Source organism: Pelobates fuscus, chromosome 1 (genome assembly GCF_036172605.1).
Source record: "Pelobates fuscus isolate aPelFus1 chromosome 1, aPelFus1.pri, whole genome shotgun sequence".
Classification (NCBI taxonomy): domain Eukaryota; kingdom Metazoa; phylum Chordata; class Amphibia; order Anura; family Pelobatidae; genus Pelobates; species Pelobates fuscus.
Window position 1 is genome coordinate 20,044,130 of NC_086317.1, and position 23,012 is coordinate 20,067,141.

Here is a 23,012-nt window from a genome sequence, read left to right on the forward strand (position 1 = left end):
CCTTTAGAACAGGTGCCCAAAATTGCACAGCATATTCAAGGTGTGGTCTTACCAGCGATTTTATAAAGAGGCAAAATGATATTTTCATCCCAAGAATTTATGCCCCTATTTATACATGACAAAACCTTACTGGCCTTAGCAACTGCCGATTGACATATACTATATGCTGGAATTAGCTACACTGCCTGGTATACATTTAAAACATTACTAAGTTTACATAAGGTTAATGGACACCTGCATTTAAAGAGCCATGTGAATGTCTACGAATGCAGGATTACAGCATGCTATACACTGCTGTATGTCATACTACAACAACATACGTGTAAATGGCGCTATACTATCACTGTGCTCTTTTTTTATATTTTTTCACCAATTTACAGATGACTATGGCTTTTTTAAATAGGAACAGACTGACACAATATATACCAAGCTCTGATAAATCCAATAAGTCAAAGCTGAAATAATTGGATTACATTATTTATACTTTACTGGACAAAACCTTAGATACTAATGGATAATACAAACTGCCTTATTAACGTTAGTGTAACTCATTAAGAGACACTTGATAGCTGCTGTTACTCTAAATATATTTAGGCCTGTCTATTATCAAGGGACATGTATAACTCAACAGATGTCTGTCACATAGAAAGAAGTAAAACAAATAACGTAGAAACTAAATAAATTAAATTAATATAATATATATATATTTAAAGTTTAATTTAAAAAAAAGCAATTAGTGTTTCAAATTTTTTTTTGTTTGTTTTTTAACGGGTTTGTAAAATCCTACCTCGTCTACAAGTTGTGTATCTAGGGTGCTGAGCACAAGCTTCCTTGTTCACTGTCCAATCAAATGCTTCTTACAGAGAAGAATTGTGGTCACACTGAACAAATTTAAAACTTACAAAAATATATATATTGGTAAAAAATAAAATATATATAACTGTATTAAAATTTTAAATGCTGGATATTTACAAATTACAGAGCCCTCCCCTAATATCGGCACCCTTGAAAATATAAGCAAATAAAGCTGTAAAAAATGAGCTTTATTATTTTACCTTTTGATCTTTTGTTCAAAAAATACACAACACTACTCGACTTTTATGGATTTTAGACAATTGAAAACATAACACAGGTTTATCCAAAATAATAAATATTTGCTGAGTATATGTGTGGCACCCTTTTAGTCAATACTTTGGGCTACATCCCTTTCCCAAGATACCAGCTCTGAGTCTTCTCAGGGTGGACTCCTGGTTGTAGTGGTTTTGGTGCTTATATTGCCACTGTAAGCCACAAAATAGTCAATTATGGTTAATTAAAAATTACATTTTCAAGATAAGGAAATACTACAGAGTTGGAGATTTTTTTTTCCTCGCAAATTTGCTATTGTGGCCTTAAATGACCAAATTTGACTTGCATGTAGCCATAATTTGCATTTTAGAATATAAGCTCAGCAAGTAAAGTATATAGAATTATGCTATTAGGAATTAGCAATATTAAAGGAACACTCCAGACTCCTAAAGTACTTTAGGTTGATGAAGTGCTTTATATATATTTATAAAGTGCAGATTTCAAAAGGAATTGGCATGTTTAGAAATCAACCTTGTTACCCCCCCCCCCCCCCCCCCCCCCCCCAAGAGGCAGCAATTGCCCAGAACACCTGCCTTGCAAAGACTTCTCATTGAGCTGCACTGTGAAGTCTGTGATTGGACAGCCACAGAAAGTCTGGGCGGAGTTGGAAAAGGAGGGCTTGCAAAGGCTGAAGATAACAGATCTATACTTTTTTACAAACTGTTTTTAAACATACAATGAAATCCATGCTTGTTTTTTTTTTTTTATTTGGGTTATATATACTAAACAGTGAACTTTATTTCTCCTTGTATTTGGGAATTGGAGTCTCCCTTTAACTATATGTTAAACTTAAACTGCCTATATTGTGTATATATCTAAATGTATTATCTTAATCGTAATTTTAACTTATTTTGGAGCAATTCCTCCTGGGTATTTCTGTATAATACCCCTACAATTGTAAACTTTTTAAGGGAATCTATAATTATTATGTTTCTTGTGTTTTATAAGCCTATAAAATATGACAAAGTCGCCCTGCACAGCTTTGCTGCTACAAATAGATTAATATATGTCAGTCCATGGCACAAGCCACCTTTACAGATGCATTTTCATGCTCTATGGCCCAAACATTTTAGGAAAGATATGTTTAAATTTAGCATGACAGGAACCGAATTATAAATCCCCTTGCTTTGTGTGATCATGTGCTTATTGCCGCAATCTGACTGTGATTTTATACCTTGTACTGAGATCTCTGTATGTTATTGTCAGTATACTATTAAAATTATATTTTCACAGCATGTAATGTTGCTTGGTGTACTGCAAAGTTCTCAATTTCCCTGCGATAAAACCCTTTTTTCCAGTTATTCGGGATAAATCTAAGTTACCGTATGTCTCTCTGTGGAACATGGTTAATTCTTAGCATAAATGCCAATCAGTTCGTTGCTGAGTACATAAAGGGTTTGTAATGGGACAGATACAAAAATCTATGGCTCGATGTGTAAAATGTGCTTACTCCTGTATCTGCTTCTATTGATTCCCATGAAGTCAATCTTCACTTGTTTGATAATGTGTGTGGACAAAATGCGGTAAAAATCAATGCAATCCTGTATGTTCATGAAAATATTCCAAGGATTAAATTAATTTGTGCAATGCTTGCTATTAATCACATCTTTCTATGAAGATCTATAAGAGGGTATATATCTATACAGCATAAATTTGGACGATGGTAATAAATTGAGGATCTGCTTATTTACAAAATCATGAAATTAATGAACAACATTCTCAACTAACGAGTTAAAAGGGTGTGACATATTTAAAGGTTTTGTGTTTATGTATGTATAAAAATGAACAATTTAAATTTACATTTTTAAAATCACTTTTATTCTGCAGCCATCCTTCCTGCAATCACTAACATTTACATGGCGGCATATACATGTAAAATATAAATAGGAAAGTCTTCTTAAAGGAACACTATAGCGTTAGTAATACAGATATGTTTTCCTAACGCTATAGAGCCCTAACGCTATAGAACCATTCATTTGTTTAACTTAATCCAGCGCCGGGCTCCCTTGGCACTGGTGACCTCTCCTCCTCCATCGGCGTCAGCTACCGAGTGGAGCAGAATGCGCGTGTGCGGCCAGAGGCTGGCACGCATTCAAACCCGCCCATAGGAAAGCATTATTCAATGCTTTCCTATGGGGATCTTTTTTGACACTGGACTGCATGAGGACGTCCAGCATCAAATAAGTGCGATTTATGCCGTGCAAATCGCGGAAGTGGCCTTTGATGGCTGTCAGGGAGACAGCCACTAGACTAGAGGCTGGTTTAACCCTGCATTGTAAACATAGCAGTTTCTCTGAACTGCAGGGTTAAACTAGGGGGACCTGGCACCCGGACCACTTCATTGAGTTAAAGTGGTCTGGGTGCTTATAGTGGTCCTTTAAACCAAAATGCAAATAAAGATGAATCTAAGTTAAAATATCCCTCAAATTTGCAGCTATCCTTTTCCTTGTAAATTAGAAGACTTTTGTCAATTCAAACTGTATTGGGCACATGTAACAGAGAGAGAGAGAAATGTTATATAAATATATGGTGAAATATTGCCAAATTACCAAAATCACAAAAAAGAAGATTTCTATGCTTTTATATAGATGGTATATCAACTCTTGCTCTGCCACTGTATCTTTATTTTTTCTTTTCTAATAATTACACTCAAGTACAAGTGTTTCACCTTCATCAACAGACCTTTTCAAGGTAACCTTTGAATAAGTCTATATATGAAGGCAAACGCGTTGGGTGTGGAGTACTAGGGCCATAAAGAGACATTAAGCTGTATTTATGCTGCACTTGCAGTTTGGTGGTGCTTTTTATCTTCAGACAGCTCCTTTCATTTAGTAATAAATGTTATATTCAGTATTGCATTGTGCCTTTATTTAATTTTGTTTGACTGTAATTATAAGAAGAGGCCAAACTAGAATCCAGTGGAAGATTTTTTTCCAAAGAATCATTTAGAAAGGTCGTTGAGACATCTTTATTTATACCTATCGCAGAGACGCAAATTAGACCAATATGTCCGCGCTTTGCGCTTCCAATAATGTTTTTATTTTTATATTTTCCCCTAGCTCCCATTTCCTTTGTAATTATCATATAAGCAGCATACATTTGTTCTTCTTTTTTTGTGTGTGTGTGGTAGACAGCCGTGCTAAATCTCAAGTCAATATAGAAATAAAATAGTATAATGCTGTATAGTGAATACTTTATGACAATGTTTAAGGGTCCGGAGGGTTTCTAAACAGATTTGCAGAATGTATCCTTTTATATCCTGTCTGTTTCCCTTTAGGCAATCGCGAATCCACAGAATAATCGTCAAATTAAATATGTGATAGGATCAGTGTAATCCATTTAGTGACATATAAGCCAGAGGCTCGATTGTGTCCTTTGTACTATGATAACAGCTCACCTGCAGAAACGAGGTTATATAAGCTGTAAATCCTGTGGGTGATTGGAGCATAGCACATGATATGAGTCGCTACGGTGGGCACAAGAGGTTTGAGTTGATAAACTGTCGAGTACTCACTCTATTATCAAATGAAATGTGACATTGAGATCCTTGAGAGATTTTATCCAAAGTCTTTATAAACTTATTTATTCTGATAAATGTGATTCTAACATTTCTTCAATAGAGACAAGAGCTGGCGTAGGCCCTAGAATTTAAGTGGTGCGATATAAAGTAGATAAGCCCCTTTCACCATATGTAAACAAAAAAGGTTATACTTATACTCTGCTGGATTGGGCTCAAAGTCATATAGAGCATGTAGAAAAAGAGATTAAAAAAAGATCATAGTACAGATCTGCATGGATTCATATACATGTGTACTTGATATAAAAGTAACAATTTATTGTATACAATATTTAAAAAACAACTGATAGATAAAATGTAACTAAATAGCAGTGCAAACAAATTACTGCTTACTAGAAACGGTGGTGAGCACAACGGTATATGTTCCCGTTTGCTCACATCAAGATTGTCCCACACTGGGTGATGTCTCCTGTATCGAAGGGGTTGGATGGAGCTCTTATCGACAAAGTTCGGGTCAGCAGGTAAGTGTATACTTATTTCTTCTTCCGTGCTCCCGGCTCGCGTTTAGGCTCCGCCTCCTCCTTTACGTAATCACGTGTCTGTCTACGCATTTCGCGCGCTAAAAACATAAAGCAGGTGTTCACCATACTCGTGCAGAATTCTCCAACATACATAAACATTACTTTAAAAACAAACAAACAAACAGAAACAGCTTTGGCACAGCGCAATCAAACGGTGGCCTACTCATGCCCTTTGACATTCCTTTTAGGCTTCTTTAGAAAAGAGGAGTGAGTTTATTTCCTTGACTGATTGACATCCAATGATCCTCCTGAGGATGAAACGCTATTTGAAACAAATCTGCGTTCTATCCAGTTTAGAAACTCATTACCATGATTTCTAGAGGTATTGATAATATTAATTACAGCGTAAGGTGAAGTAATACTAAACACTGAATTCATTCTCTGTTGGTTATGGGGTTGATGCAGCCCTGGAATATGCATTTTTTTTAAATTATGCTAACCCTTAAATGTGAATTCTTAACCCCAGAGCTCCACGCTATGTGTTATTTAACCCCTTTTAAAACGTAAGAGGGTTATGACCAGCTCTTAGCTTAGCACAAATTGGATCCCCCAAAAGCCAGCTATGACTAGACAGCAGGTACCCCTAGAAATATGTATAAATCGAATGATGGAGCAGTAAATGTGATTTTTAATGATTATTTTATTCTAAGTGTTTGAAGCTGTGTGATAAATGTGATTTGTATTGATTACATAGACTGTGTTTAGGAGTAAGCAGTCTGTAGCTTGGCAGCTGTTGTTGTTTACCTGATGGCTGTGCGTAGTGCGATTTGTCATTTAATAAGTCTTCAGGTCCAGCACATTAGCTAGTCTTCCTTTGCCTTTATTGGGTCGTCGACAATGAATATATGAATTGTATAGGAGCAATAGTAATTATCACCTCAAGGACAAATTACAGCCTGTACCAATGAGGGCAAACCTTGACAGCCCTGGCATTTGTGACAAACATTTCTCAGTATGGTGGCTGGCTGAGCATCGTGGGTGTTGTAATTCTCAAATCGTTAAGATTTCAAGATTTGCCAACACTGGCCTATCAGAAGCAGAACTTACCCAACTCTGCAATTTTGACCTTACTTTTTACAATTTGCTTGTTTCACCACAATTTAACTGTTCAGTGAATCCAACCCTTGGCTGTTTTAAGACCCTGATTGGTGATGCATAGACAATCCTTGCTCCCTAAGAGGTTAAAATAGGAATTTTTGATAAATGCTAAATGTAGTTATTTGCGATTTGTTCACCACGTTACTGGCGTCATGCTATTTCCTAGGTGACAAAGGAAAAAAACAATATAAATATTTGTACTAAATGTTCTCTTCCTGAATGCATTATGTCCCAAGAGGCCATGTATCTCCGAACATACATTCAGGAAAGCTACAGATTCAGCAGGATTTAGATTGCATCTCCATTGAGTGGCACAGAAGCCTTGGCCGGCTTTGCATACATACCTCATGGCAATAAATCACATCTGACTTCATCCCATGCGTCGTTCCTCCAGTAAATTAACCTTGAAGCCTTTTATTGGCTCGTTCAGTGCGGATGAGAAAGGGGCTTCCACTTTTACCTAATTACTATTGGCTGGGTTCTTCTAACTTATTATCACTATTGATTGTCGCTAGAACGCAGATCTCTATATAATAATCAATCATTATTTAAATGGTGTGTGTTAAAATAAAAATCTGCATGTTTGTGCTTTTTCTTTTGCTTGGCTTTGTGATTCAGCGCACTTACTGTTTCTTAGGATGGCACGGTAACTATTCAGGGCATCATTTGCTGCACGCTCCCAGTTCCGAAAAACACAACAAACTTTACATTAAAGGAACACTAAGCACTATAACCATTTCATCACATTGAATTGGTTGAAGTGGCTTGCGTCCTCTGGCGCAGTCCCTTTCACATAGCAATGGCTGCAAGATAGAAGATACAAACTGTCCAGTCCAAATAAGTTGCAAGTAATGCTCAGTCCGTGTAGCCACTATAGTGCCCCAGGAAACATCCCAGTTGGTATATTGTCATGATATTTATATAGCGCCGTCAAATTCCGCAGCGCTTTACAATGGGTAGACGAACAGACATGTAGTTGTAACCAGACAAGTTGGACACACAGCAACAGGGGGGTTGAGGGCTCTGCTCAATGAGCTTACATGCTAGAGGGAGTGTGGTAAAATGACACAAAAAGGTAAGGATAGGATATTAATAGAGAGTTAAATCCCATCGTATTTATTATATGGAGATTAGGGCGTTAGAGTTGTTATATGGCTTGTACGAATGCCCTTCAAAGAGTATGTGGGGAAGGAGTATATGTTTCCTGCCGGCTAAACGTTAGGGATTATATTTCATCCCCCAAGATACCTAAGTAGCAGGCTATGTCATCATCTACTATTTAAGGTTGTCGAGCCATGCGACAATATAACATACTGAAGCCACATGGACATCACCAAAGCCACCAGCTGGCGGCTTGGCTCACAACCAGGATCGTGTGTATGTAAACAATCTATGAATTCAGTTGTTGATCCAAGAGTGTGTGAAGCCACACTTAGCACAGAGAAACTGGGAGACTAGGCAGAGGTAAAAACTAATGGGAACTAAACGAAATGCGACTTTAGTGATGAATTTTACCCATCTGCTTTGTAGTAACATACTGCAGATATATTCCTGGCTACCCTAGAAATGGCTAGCTTTGTGAATTAAAACAATCTAATGGTCAAACCTGCCCCAGTTCTCTCAGCCTATCACTGCTATCTTCGTAATGCAGGATTCTGCTTTATTAAATTGGCTGAAGTGAGGGCAGTTTCTGGGTGCCGGGAAGACCTCCATTGTTTTGTCAAAGTGCACATAAAGCTTAATGAAAAACATGGTACGTCACTCATAGCTTAGAGTTGCCTGTTGAATAGGAATAGTAACATTCTACAGAAAAAAAGGTTTTTCCCTCTCCCTGTTTTCGTCTATTTCTACATATTTAACAGACTGATCAGAGTCATATTCTCATAAAAAATTTACCAGAAGACAAACAGAAGCAGTTTTTAAATTGTATTTATTTAAGGAAAAGAGTTAACCAACACCAACTGGAAAAAGTAATTGTCCCTTGATTAGTCATCGCACTAACAAGATTTAATTAAATAATTTTATTAACTTAGAGCAGACACACACAGCCTTAATTACTGCCAGCCCTGATTCATCTAAACATGGAGGTCTCAACAAACAGAACGTTATGTTGCAGTAAAAAACAAAACGAGATGAGAATCAAATTGTTAATAGCCTAAAAAGAGTAATAAAGGCTAGGTTTGGTATTACCGTGAAATTCAGAGATAGCAATGATCTCCGATGTGAAATTGCTTAAATCAATAGAGAATTATCTGAGGTGTGGCCAACCAATCAAAATTCCTCCAAGAACATAGCGTTTACTCATCTAAGAAATCACAAAAACACCCAGGTCTATATCTAAGGCGCTGCAGGCGTCTCCAGCCTCAGGTGTGGTCCGAGTTCATGATTCAACAATAAGAATTAGACTGAACATAATGCAATTCATGAGTAAATTGGTGCAAACCACTGATAATTAAGAAAAATATTAGTGCTTGTCTTGAATTTCCAAAAAAAGCACATAACTCCCAGGCCTGTTGGGATAATAATTTGTGGAGAAATGAGCCAAAAGCGGGTCTTGTCAGAAGACCCACCATCATTTATGTTTGGTGTAAAGATAGCATTTCACAATATAAACAGAACAAAAAGTATCAAAGATGGTGCTGATAGTGTGATGGTAAAGGGATGCTTTCCTGCCTCTGGGGTTGGAGGAGCATAATTGAAGGAACCATGAATTCTGTTCCCTAGCATAAAATGCTGAGGACAAATGTCCACCGTCAGTACATAATCTGAAACTAAAGTGTAATTGGATTGTGTAGCAACGCATTGATGCAAAACACAAAAGTAAATCCACCTTAGAATGGTAGCGAAGAACCAAAAATCAAGTTTTGGATGTGGCCTAGTCAATATCTTGACTTAAACCCCACTGAGATGCTATGGAAGGACTTTAAAGCAGCTGTCCGTGCTCAGGTTTTCCATGGTCACTGAATTCCAGCTGGTTTGCTTGAAGGATGGTTCGATGGTCCTTGATGTGATGTGAAAGACTGATCTCCAATTACAGGAAGCAATTAGTGTCAATCGTTGCAGCTAAAGGTGACACAAGCAGTTATTACAGTAAAAAAAAGCTAAATTACTTTTTCACTCAGCCAGTAGGTTTTGGCTAATTGTTTTCCTTAAATGAATAAAATGATCATCTAAAAAAATAAATAAATTGATTGGGAGCCTGGCAACCTCTTTATCGAGACACTGTAGATTTAGCTTGTTGATAATTTCCCAGTATGTGCTGGGGCCATTTTTTAATACCTTGGAAAGTAATGCTCGAGAGGCCATTTTTAATTATGTGATCCATACGGAAAAATAATAAATAGGTAGGTACGAGATATAATAAAAGGGAAGGTATGAGCAATAATAAAAAAGGAAATAATTTTATTTATGTGATCCATATAGGCATACCTAAATAGGTAGGTACGAGCAATATTAAAAAGCAAATAATAAGGTAAACACTGGCATAAATGTACAAGTCTCCTGGAGTGCAGTATTGACCAAGCCGCTGCGTTTTATGGGGGCCTGTGAGCACCGGCAACCTCGTTTTTACTTTTGTAGCCTGTTTTGCATAGCTAAAGATTTGTGCTTATGTTCCTCATCTCTTTAGGCCACCATGTTACAGATAGATGGAACTAGAATATGATGTTCCCACAGTCTATAATATAAAAGAGCAGGAAAGGTCTGTGGCCTTTGGAGAGCACAAATCTCCTCCTACCAGATTCTCCCTTTCCATCCCAGAAAAGTATGAAATGGGGCATTGAGAAGGTGGTTAGACTAAGGAAGTTGTTAAAAGGATTTAGAAAATACTTATTTAGAATTTCTAACAGGTTCCTGTTGAGTTTTGTATTTCTAATTTCTCCTCTTGTATCCCACCCTGCACATCCTAGGTGGATGTAAGCAAGGTCCTTATAACAGAGGTTCTCCAGACCACCAGCGATAGACAACCCGCCATTCCGGTGTACGAAGACCCCTTTGAACGTTCTCTGAAGTACATGGAGAAGCACAACATCCTGCAGCTATTTCAGGTGGGGACAATATACACTATGTCATGGTATGAGCACAAACCACCAGTTCCTATAGGACAGTTCCAACGTGTAACAATACGTCTTTCTCCTCCGTTAAATCAGTTTAAATCAGTTTAGCCAAAACATGGTATAGATTTCAGAATATGAAAACTCCAGTAATTCTATGCAGCTAGTTTTATCAACTACAAAATGAGGTTACATCGAATAATCTAGAATTCCTCATTCTGAGTGGGCTTCTATGTATTTATATTAAAGGGGAACTGTCATATGCCATGTTTTTAAATATTATGTTAAATATTATGTTTACTTATCCCTATATTAATCTGATGTGTATTTTCAAGGTGTGAATAATAAAATTAAATGTAGAAATTCACACTTATTTATCCAAAAACAGGGCGCCAACATCTTCGCACTCCCTGTCAGTCATTTATATAATCTCTGTCCTTTGCGCCTGACAGTCGGGTATAGAAATCAGGGAAGAATGTTTCTATTTCTCCTCTTCATTTGTAATATTTACCATGGCTTTGCCTTGTCTGAAATTGATTATTTAAAATAAATGTAAAAGAAAATTGAGGCTCTCATGAAAAAGGGTAAATACATGGTTTTTAGTGATTTTCATTGTTTAAATATCATAGAAGTGACATTTCCCGTTTAGATCTTTTAACAACTAGTAATCTTCCTTGCTGTCATCACGGTAACAGTCTGGTTATTAATTAGCATAAATCAATGTAGTAGAGCCCTGATGTCATTATTTAAGTGCAATATTCCATTTTGAAATAGATGCATTAAAGAACAGAACAGATTACTACAGAAACCACAGCAGACAATGCTGATCCCAATAAATGTTACAGAGATTTTAATGTTTTTTGTCAGACTAGCATTTAGGCGAATGCCCTTTAATTTATCCTGGGGAAGGTCAATTTCGTGTAATTTACACAATTTAAACCATTAGTAGATTTGGAATGCCAGCTGTCCAATAAAGAAATATGTAATATAACTATAAGAGAGCTAAAAACTGAGATCAACAAGTCTTATATGAAAACAAACAAACAAAAAAGGATAAAAACAACAACCAACTATATAGGAAACAACTATATGTTAAAAACAAGCAAGTATGATAAAACAACAACAACCCATAAACTATATGATAACCTCGGGATGTTCACATTTATTTATTTATTTATAAAATATTCTACCAGGATGGATGATACAGTGAGATTTCTCTCGTTTTCCAGTATGTCCCGGGTCCACAAAACATTGGTGTTACAATAGGATACAATATTACAAAAATACAACATACAAACTATATATACACACACATTTATACATTTAATACATAACAGGTAATAAATATATCCAACCATGACAGGTGCATTCTGTGCTGAGGTCTATTGCCATAGAACTCTTAAAGATTTGACTGTGTCCCTATATATGTGTAATATATTACAAAACAGCTAATATACTGTGGAATAAAAGAAAATTGCTAATATTCTGCATAACGGTTCAGTAAAAAAAACAAAAACAAAAAGGTTTATAACAACTGTAGCATTCAAGCGTTTATGGACATTTTTGTGATGTATTGAAGGTTTTTATGAGCTTCCCTGCTACAGCCACTACCTGTACCTGATGTTCCGTGGACACGTACCTCTACAAATTGAATTATGGAGTTAATGGAATCGGGGGGAACGTGTATTATTCAAGTAGGCTGTAATCTTTCCAGCAAGTGATCCTGTTAATCTCCTTGCTGAATTCCTCTCTCCTAAAGAGTTAGTAATAATCTCTTTGTCTTCGTTCCCTTCCACAATGGAACCTAATTTCCGCCTACACTATAGAGAGTCTTGTGTCTAACTTGGTCATTTATTAAAGGGCGAATTGTTGGGAATTCAATCCGAATTTTAAATGTAAGGCCAAAGTAACTGAACTGGAAGCATAGCCGATTTGAAGAACTTTTCCAGCTCGGCTACTTTGACCTTAATTGACCACTGTACTCAACAGGACCACTTCATTGAGTGTGGATGCAGTGGCTCTGTCGGTTTGGTCCTGCAATGTCAAAACGTTGCTGTTTTGGAGATATGGCAATGTCTGCATTGCAAGGCTAGACACACCTCTAATGGTTGTATTCCTGACAGCCACTGGATAGTGCTTCCACTACTACAGCTGAATGAGACTCCGTTCTGTGACGGTCACCTTCCTCATGCATTCCATGAAGACATTGAACGTCCTCTGATGCTTCCCATATAGAAGCTTTGGATTCAATACAATTGTCGTGGATGTGTTTCTTGTCCCCAGAGAAGTCCAAGAGGAGTCAGCCTGCAAGAAGGCGACACAGCATGTCTGTATTCCTAATGCTATAGAGTTCCTTTAAGTTTGAATTCACTCTGAATTTCCGACAGTCCTCACTTTAGAAAATAGTCATGTAATTAACGGACCACCAGTTGTCAGCCAATCATTATCAGTCTATTGCATAACAAAGAGGATAAATCAGTCTAGAACAATTCCTCCATTTTTTATTTCCAGCAAAGAACAGAATAACTTGATGTGCTTTTCCCCTGTCGATGCATACAGCAATTCTTTTTAGCGTTCTCTCCAGATCGGTTCATTTCAAACAATATTAGTTAACATTCTCGAGTTCTGTCACTTCATACCATCCCATCCATCAATGTCATGCTGGAATTTTAATAACGATAGTGTATTCGAAGGCTACAGTGCACCATACAGAAGGGCGTGATATCACATGCTGCTCCTTTAAATAGCAAGGCCTTTCCCTACGAAACGTCTTCCTGACACAGTCCTGGGCCCTTTCGAACCATCTCCTGTTACTGAACCTGTTTCTGCCACTGATCTTGTCTTTATAACTGTCAGCTTGTCTTTATAACTGTTTCTGACCTTGCTGTGGTCAATATGCTATAAGATATTAAGCTCAATATACTGTATACAGACAACAAATAGTCAATATACTATAAGATAATAAAATCAATATACAGTATGAAGACACCAAACCGTCAAAATACTATAAGATAATATCAATATACTGTATAAAGACACCAAAAAGTCAATATACTATAAGATAATAATATCAATATATTGCATAAAGACACCAAACAGTCAATATACTATAAGATAAAAATCTTTCTGCTTGGGAGATAATTGAATTACTGTATTAACTCAATTATCTCCAAACAAAAAATACAAGTTTTTACCCATTTTTGGAAATACCACAAAAACACGTAAGAGAACCCCATAAAACATACATTCCCTGATAGCTCTGATCTGGGGGAACAACATACTTAAAAATCACCCAGATCGGTTCAGGGGTTCAAAAGTTAGCTGGAGGTCACATTTCTGCCCGGCTGCCCACGATGCTACTGCCCAGAATAGTTCCATGAATTCAGCTGGGTCGGCCGGTCTATTTCGGGAATATGAAAAGACATCAAAATAATGAAATAACTGTTCGTGTCTATGATTCCCCAGTGTCTCTTGTTCGTATGCTTCAATGTACTGAACGCCGCTGCTTTCATATAACGGAAAGACGAATTACTGGAAGTCCCAGCGGTATTCGTGCAGTCGAGTGCCCGAAAACAGTTCCATACACTCGACAGTTTAAGATTGCTGCGGCCGCGTGTTCATGCATACAAACGTCGACCACCCAGCCGGCCGCTCAGAATGTTGAGGTGTTTGCAGTTTCCCAAAGTGTTAGAAAGGTTAAAAGGGTCAATAGGCAACACACTCCACTACTGGGTGGTCGGTCGTTCGGTAATTAGTTCGGTTTTTCAAACAAGATCAGAATGTACATAGAAGTTAAAACTACCGAACAAACCAACAAACTTATAATTAGAAATATAAAATCCGGGGACAGAGAGGTCGGTCACAATAATAATATCAATATACTGTATAAAGACAACAAACAGTCAATATACTGTAAGCTAATAATATCCATATATTGTATAGAGACACCAAACAGTCAATATGCTATAAGATAAGAATATCAATATACTGTATAAAGACAAAAAACAGACAATATGCTGAAAAGTAAACCTTTAGCGACAAACAACATTAAACTGATAATTTACCAGGGTCTGAGCTGTTATTGGTGTGAGTGGGGGTGTGGCCAGGGACAGAGCTCTTATTACTGTGAGTGGGGGTGTGGCCAGGGACGGGGCTGCTAGTAGTGTGAGTGGGGGTGTGGCCGGGGGTGTGGCCAGGGGTGTGGCTGTTATTAGTGTGAGTGGGGGGGGGGAGGGATGTTCTGAAAAATTTTAGGTGACTTACTTAGAATTAACACAACTAAAATGTTATTTATAACAAGAACACTTTCCACAGACTGATTTTTAAAACACAGTTATTGTAGTTTAAAGACAATAATACTGGGAGTATTATTGGTGTGGAGCTCTGTTATACACGAAGACACATTACTGGGAGTATTATTGCTGTGGAGCTCTGTTACACACTCAGAAACAATACTAAGAAGTATTATTGCTGTGGAGCTCTGTTATACACTCAGACACGTTACTGGGAGTATTATTGCTGTGGGGCTCTGTTATACACTCAGATACATTGCTGGGAATATTATTGCTGTGAAGCTCTGTTATACACTCAAATACATTGCTGGGAGTATTATTGCTGTGAAGCTCTGTTATACACTCAGACACGTTACTGGGAATATTATTGCTGTGGAGCTCCGTTATACACTCAGATACATTGCTGGGAGTATTATTGCTGTGGAGCTCTGTTATACACTCAGACACATTACTGGGAGTAATATTGCTGTGGAGCTATGTTATACATTCGGACACATTACTGGGAGTATTATTGCTGTGGAGCTCTGTTATACACTCAGATACATTGCTGGGAGTATTATTGCTGTGGAGCTCTGTTATACACCCAAATACATTGCTGGGAGTATTATTGCTGTGAAGCTCTGTTATACACTCAGATACATTGCTGGGAGTATTATTGCTGTGAAGCTCTGTTATACACTCAGACACGTTACTGGGAATATTATTGCTGTGGAGCTCCGTTATACACTCAGACACATTACTGGGAGTATTATTGCTGTGGAGCTCTGTTATACACTCAGACACATTATTGGGAGTATTATTGCTGTGGAGCTCCGTTATACATTCAGACACATTACTGGGAGTATTATTGCTGTGGGGCTTTGTTATACACTCAGACATAACAAACAATATGGAGCTTCAAGAAAAGATGGATTTGGGACATAAATAGGGGCTGTCCCTCATATAGGACACTTGGGAGGTAGGGGGTGACTGACTCTTCTTTCAGGGATGTGATAAATGCCGTCCTCAGGGCTGATGGACTCCTTGAAGAGTCACAATGACCAACTTTGCTCATTGAATATCACAGACTAGGGATCACAGAGATACTGCCTACAAGCAGAGATTTTTTACAATTTCCAGCATTCACTCACAGTGCAATAACACAAATAATCCAATCGAGATTGTTCTTTGTCTACAATTCCAAGTTTAGTGACTAAATCTCTTATGCATTCACGATAGACATTACAGTGATTGCGCTATGTTGAATTAAACATTTATTTTGTCAATTTTACCATTTGTTTATGGTGCAATGCTGCCCCTTAGTGGTAGCTCTGCAACATTACAGGGATAACTATTATTTATACAGAATATTGCTAAGGATTTAACTGTTCAGCAGGTGCCAGGGGTCCATCTAAACCCCAATGCCATAAAAATATATTTTACTAGTGCTTTATAAAGCAAATCTACTTGTAGTCACTGTTATTATCAAATAAATGACATTGCTGGTATTTCTTATGGCTTTTGATGCTTTGCGTCAATGTTTTGATTAATAATTGGACAAATTGCAATACTTTGCGTTTATCAAATTATTTTCTTGGCATATGTTTTTCAGGAGATAACTGAAGATTTGGTCTTCGAGAAACCAGAAGATCCTTTGGAATTTATGTTGGAAAAGGTAATGTTCATGACACGGGGCTGTGAAATTGCCGTCACTAATGACACACAGTTTATCTTTTCTATGAGCAAGCCGTCTTGTAGGGTGACCCATTATGGGGTAGATTGTCCTGGTGGTAATGTTTGGCGTAACTCTTCTAATAGCCAGTTATTAAAGTGGGTTGTTTGCTTTTGTAAGTATGGAGTTATTAGAGTGTTTATTCACTAAGCAGTGTATTGTAGTGAATTGCAAGCAAGTAGCAATATTAAGGCTAAACTAGCCAAGCTGTGACTATAACCAAATTGGATTTTTTTTTTTTTTTTTATAAATGAAATATTTCAGCTTTAATTTAGTGATTTGTTTTTTAGATCACCACAAGCACCATAGATATTTTCATAAAATTACAATTATTTATATAGCGCCATCATCAGCGCTGTAGAATAGGTTAAGCAGACAAGCATTTAATTCTAACAATGCATGTATGACATACAGAAACAGTAGCTGATCTGACAGTGTGTAGGGATGAGGGACAATTACAGAGAAGGAAGTGAGGGAATCAAAGGATCTGTATGTTCTGGACCACTTAATATCCAGGAAGGAACCTTAGATGGTATTCCATTCTAATACAAGGATGCCTATTTTACTTGGCAGTAGAGGAAGATACACAGAAATACTTGGAGTACAGTAGAATGGAGAAACAAAACCAGAGGACATACAGGTGATACTCGAAAAATTAGAATATCGTGCAAAAGTTCATTTATTTCAGTAATGCAACGTAAAGAGGAAACTAATATATGAGATAGACGAATTACATGCAAAGCAAGATAGTTCAAGCCATGATTTGTCATAAGAGCAATGATTATGGCTTACAGCTCATGAAAACCCCAAATCCACAATCTCAGTAAATTAGAATATTACATGCAATCAATAAAACAAGGAGTGTACATAGAACAATATGGGACCTCTGAAAAGTATAAGCATGCATATGGACTCAGTACTTGGTTTGGGCCCTTTTGTAGCAATTACTGCCTCAATGCGGCGTGGCATGGAAGCTATCAGCCGGTGGCACTGCTGAGGTGTTATGGAAGACCAGGATGCTTCAATAGCGGCCTTTAGCTCTTCTGCATTGTTCGGTCTCATGTCTCTCATCTTTCTCTTTGCAATGCCCCATAGATTCTCTATGGGGTTCAGGTCAGGTGAGTTTGCTGGCCAATCAAGCACAGTAATCCCACAGTCATTGAACCAGACTTTGGTGCTTTTGGCAGTGTGGGCAGGTGCCAAGTCCTGCTGGAAATGAAGTCAGCATCCCCATTAAGCTAGTCTGCGGAAGGAAGCATGAAGTGCTCCAAAATCTCCTGGTAGACGGCTGCGTTGACCCTGGACTTAATGAAGCACAGTGGACCAACACCAGCAGATGACATGGCTCCCCAAATCAATACAGAGTGTGCCTCTCCATTCTTCCTCTAGACTCTGGGTCCTTGGTTTGCAAAAGTTGCTCTTATCAGAAAAGAGGACTTTGGACCACTGAGCAACAGACCAGGTCTGTTTTTCTTTAGCCCAGGTAAGACGCTTCTGACGTTGTTTGTTGTTCAGGAGCGGCTTGACAAGAGGAATACGACATCATGTCCAGGATCCGTCTGTGTGTGGTGGCTCTTGATGCACTGACTCCAGCCTCAGTCCACTACTTGTGAAAGTCACCAACATATTTGAATGGCCTTTTCCTGACAATCCTCTCCAGGCTGCCGTCATCCCTGTGGCTTGTGCACCTTTTTCTTCCACATAACTTTCTATTAATGTGCTTTGATACAGCACTTTGGGAACATCCAACTTCCTTCGCAATTACCTTTTGGGGCTTTCCCTCCTTATGGAGGGTGTCAATGATGGCTTTCTACACAACTGTCAGGTCAGCAGTCTTCCCCATGATTGTGATTCCTACTGAACCAGACTGAGAGACCATTTAAAGGCTCAGAAACCCTTTGCAGGTGTTATGGCTTACTTAGCTGATTAGAGTGGGACACTGTGAGCCTGGAATATTGCACCTTTTCACAATATTCTAAGTTACTGAGATTGTGGATTTGGGGTTTTCATGAGCTGTAAGCCATACTCATCACACTTATGACAAATCACGGCTTGAACTATCTTGCTTTGCATCTAATGCGTCTATCTCATATATTAGTTTCCCCTTTTACGTTGCATTACTGAAATAAATGAACTTTTGCACAATATTCTAATTTTTCAAGTATCACCTGTACATTTTGCTCAGTTAGCTGAACATTGAGTCAATGCATCTTTATTTTTTTTTTTTTTGGTTTTAAATTTTTTATTTCGAGAATACAGTGTTACAGAAAATGTATATTGCATAATTATACATGGGATAAACAATAGTGGGAAAGACACAACATACAGAGTAGTCAGACATCCTGTCAGGTAGTTGCATGGAAGATGAAACGGTGAGAGTGGATGATATGACAAATAAACAGTCTTCGCTGAGTGAGTTCAGTACTATAAATCCCATGGTAATGGTCGTTAACCGTATTTGTAAGAACAGAGACTTCGGGGTATAACAAATCTAAAGTCCGGTATGCGGGGGGTGGGATGGGGGTGGAGGGAGGAGGGATGAGAAAGGATGGGGAGGTGGGTTCCGAGTGGAGAGACGTTCTAAGTTAGTTAGGGTGAGTCAATGCATCTCTATGAGGATATGCTGATTGGCACAATGATTGCCATACATTAACATTAACCCCCCAGTGCTAGTCCCCCAGTGTGGTAGTGTGTGCCCATTGCTCTTTGGGTTCAGCCAGGATCATCTCTTTCATAGGTTTGCATTAGGAATGTGTTTATGGGCCGTGGGGAGCAACTTCATGGGAATTTCCCAAAAGCATCTCATTTAAGATATTACTTTGATATTTCCTGATACAAGGATACAATCTTCTTTGTACCATAACTGGTAGTAGTTATGTGCTTAGATTGCCTTTTTAACTTCTGTTCCCCTATACATATTATAACTAAAGTCTCTGATCCCCACATGTGGTCCTCGCTCTCACCTCTCCATCCTCTCGCTTAAAGAAATATCTGATACTCAGAGTCAGAACTCGTTAATGCAACGTTTAGCTGTTATTATGTCTTAGAAAGTGAGCCATGACATTTGTGACGTGCTATTGTATTCTAAATGATGATATTCAGTTAAAATCCTGGTCATCATCCACATTAAAGAAATTTCCTCTCCGTTCGACTAATACTTGGAGGTTTGCCACTGTTAGGAAATGGCAGGCAGCCATATTGTTCTTTTGCGAGCTCACTAAGTAGCTGTTTTTTCTCTTGTAATATGTAATATGTATTACCAACAGTAGTTTTCATCTAGTTGTGTTTCCTGCAGATTACGTGTAATGTCCTCCTGGCAAAATATTGTGGTTGTTTTGCAGTAAAACCAATAAAATGCTTATTATGGCCGTTTTATTTATTTATTTATATTCCCACTGCTAGTATTGATGTTTGCATGAGCGCTCCCAGGTAATAAGATTCGAGAAGCGGCAGCACAGGTCTCATTAAAGCTGACAAAAAAGCCTTTCTAATACACAAAGTCTAAAGATTAACTGAAGAATCGCTGCAACATCCGCCAAGGGGAGGATTTGTGTTAAAGCGAAGAGCGTCTTGCGTTCGTAACTATTTGTACCGTGCCGGCCCTTCTCAGCAATATCGAATTTTATATCATATAGTCCACGTGCTTAACAATAAAAAGATCCGAGAATGTTTTGATTACATCATTTACACTCGGAGGAGATTTTTTATAAGGAAACAGCCATATTTATTCATTTATTTCTCTTGTCCCTGCTTCTTTGCTATAACTATATGATGTCATGACCATATATATATACATACACTGTTTATTGGCTGCATTATAATACTATGCTGCTTTAATGAGTAATATTCATTTAGGAAAAGGAAGTCATAAGTTGAAATGTTGCTGTTATATTGGCGTATTTGGTTACCCATATCCTATTCCGAGACAAGGACTATGTGCCCTAGAGGGTCATTGGTGTGAGGATTAGAGGATATGTTTATTAGATGTTTGGTGTATAGATATATTTCATATCCATAATAAGGAAAATTGCTGAGAGAAAATCATAGAACATCTCTCTCTGGATTGGTGTTAAATTAAATTATTGGAGTGATTTTCAAGTGGTTGTCAAACCAATGAATATATTATTGTAGACTTTTTACCTTATGCAATATCCATGCTTAGAGATGATGTACCCTCTAGCACAAGGCATAAAGAAATTTGAGGTCCATCACTCAATAACTCAGCGTTGTTCCTTGATTTCTTTGTACATTACGTAGTTCCCCAAAGCATTATTTTGCCTCAAACATTTAGAGGCGTCATTTAGATTCCAGGGCCCCCATTTGTAACAAATAAAATCTATTAAAGGGACACTGTAGGCACTCAGGCCACTTTATCTCAATGGGTGCAGTGTCCCTGTCCCCTTAACCCTGCAATGTAAACCATTGCAGTTTTAGATAAATGGCAATGTTTACATTGCAGGGTTAAGACAGCCTCTAGTGATTGTCTACCAGATAGCTACTGGAGACGATTCCCGCAGTATCACAAACTTAAATGATTTGCGTGAGGAGGTCCAGGATCTTAAAAAATCCAGTAGTCAATGCTTTCCTATGGAGTAGACCTAATGCACTTGTTCCCGGATCGTGCTGTCGGAGGTGGAGCCTGATCCAGCACTGAGGGACCTCGGCGCTGGAATCAGGTAAGTGAATAAAATGGTTTTTAAACCCTTTATGGCTGTGGGTAAGACCAGGAAGGGCCACGGATGCACAGCAACACTTTAGTGTTATTAATACAGATTTGTATTTCTAACATTGTAGTGTACCTTTAAATAGACACTTTAGGCACCAAAACAACTTTAGCTTAATGAAGATGATGCCCCTGCAGTCTAACTGCTCAATTCTCTTCCATTTAGGAAATCACTTTTGTTTCTGTTTATGCAGCCCTAGTCACACCTCCTATGGTTGTGACTCACACAGCCTTAATGAAAAAATGGTTTCATTTTCAATCAGATGTTAGCTTGTTTTAGAAGTTTACATCTCCTGCTCTCTAAATTTAACTTTATTTATAATCAGGAGCCGCCTGCATGGTCAATAAGGGTATTAACAGAGCAGGAGGCAAAAAATCTAAATTAAACAGACTGTGCTATAAAGTTTAAACGTTAGATCTCTCTTTACAGGAAATGTTTAGGAAGGCTGTGTAAGTCACATGCAGGGAGCTCTAACTAGGGCTGCATAAACAAAGTGATTTAACTCCTACATTGCAGAGAATTGAGCAGTGAGACTGCAGGAACATTATCTATACACCAAAACTGTTTCATTAAGCTAAAATAGTTTTGGTTCCTAGAATGTCCCTTTAAATAAACCGATTACTTACCTGTAATCCAACAAAGAGACAGCCTCTTTTCTGCAGCCTGATCTTCTTCTGGTGAGGTAATAAAGCTTAATACCCACATTGTCCAATAAAATGTTTGTCATTGTAAAGCATTGCGTCTTTATTGCAATACTTCTCTATGACAAGCATTAAATGACCGTTCAACGTCCTCATGCCATGCATGATGGCATTGAATGTCAGGAACTGAGTCCGACTTGGTTGTCACTGCAGTAGCACCATCTAGTGGCTGTCAGTGTAACAGCCACATGAGATGCGTTTAGTCCTGCAATGTTAACATTGCCATATCTCCGTAATGAAGATGTTTTATATTGCAGGAACACAATGCTAGGGGCTCTGCAGCCAGACTAAGGTTCTCATAGTGATCCTTTTAAGGAACATTCTAACATTAGGAATACAAGCACTTATTCCTAATCTTAGACTGTTATGCTATTTAGATTTATGCTCCCCCTCCCCCCACCACCACTAGAAATGAAACAATAAATAGTATTACTTAACCGTAGTCCACCAATGCACTGGTCTTGTTGGTCTGCTGGGGGACTGGCAATCACCGGAAACGTCAGAGGTGGCCACTAGAGGTAGCCTTAGGAATCAGTGTAAACACTGCCTTTTCTGAAGTGGTGATGGTGCTTAAAGTGATTCTCCATTGCCAGGAAAACATTCCCACCCCTTCATTGACTTACCGGAGTCCAGCGCCAATGTCCCACGGTGCTGGGTCAGGCTCCGCCTACTCTCCGCCTACGTCAGCCGGCCGGGGAGACCTAATGCGTATGCGTGGCAATGGCCGCGCAAGCGCATTAGACCTCCCCATAGGAAAGCATTATACAATGCTTTCCTATGGGGATTTCGGCGACAATGGAGGTCCTCACATAGCGTGAGAACGTCCAGCGTTGCTGAAAACACCTTTTTCGTGTTCTTTGAACACAGAAGTCCCTCTAGTGGCTGTCTGGTAGAAAACTGCAATAATTCCACTTGCAGGGTTAAGGGTAGTGGGAATTGGCACCCAGACCACTCCAATGGGCAGATGTGGTCTGAGTGCCTGGAGTGTCCCTTTAAAGTGTCAATTTTAGGACAACAGCAGTTTTAATAAACTCCCTCTTTCTCATTTAGTGCACAATGAGGATTCTTTGCTTCTTTTTAATGGGTGTTTAGTGTTTTCTTTTTATATGTCATAAACAATATATAACTCCTTATCTAGCATGGCCAGTGGCGTACACACAACCCATGGGGCCCCGGTGCGAAAACTGATCCGGGGCCCCCCCCTCCCC

General features: G+C 38.4%; 1 protein-coding gene across 3 annotated transcripts in view; it reads left to right on the forward strand.

Moving 5' to 3' along the window:
* Positions 1-23,012, forward strand: part of TEX55 (testis expressed 55) — a 41,724-nt gene that overhangs the window by 13,300 nt on the left and 5,412 nt on the right. For all 3 annotated transcript variants that reach the window (XM_063442044.1, XM_063442060.1, XM_063442051.1), the window contains exons 4-5: positions 10,233-10,370; positions 16,260-16,322. In XM_063442044.1, the coding sequence (XP_063298114.1) occupies positions 10,233-10,370; positions 16,260-16,322 (201 nt within the window). The remainder of the gene's footprint in view (positions 1-10,232; positions 10,371-16,259; positions 16,323-23,012) is intronic.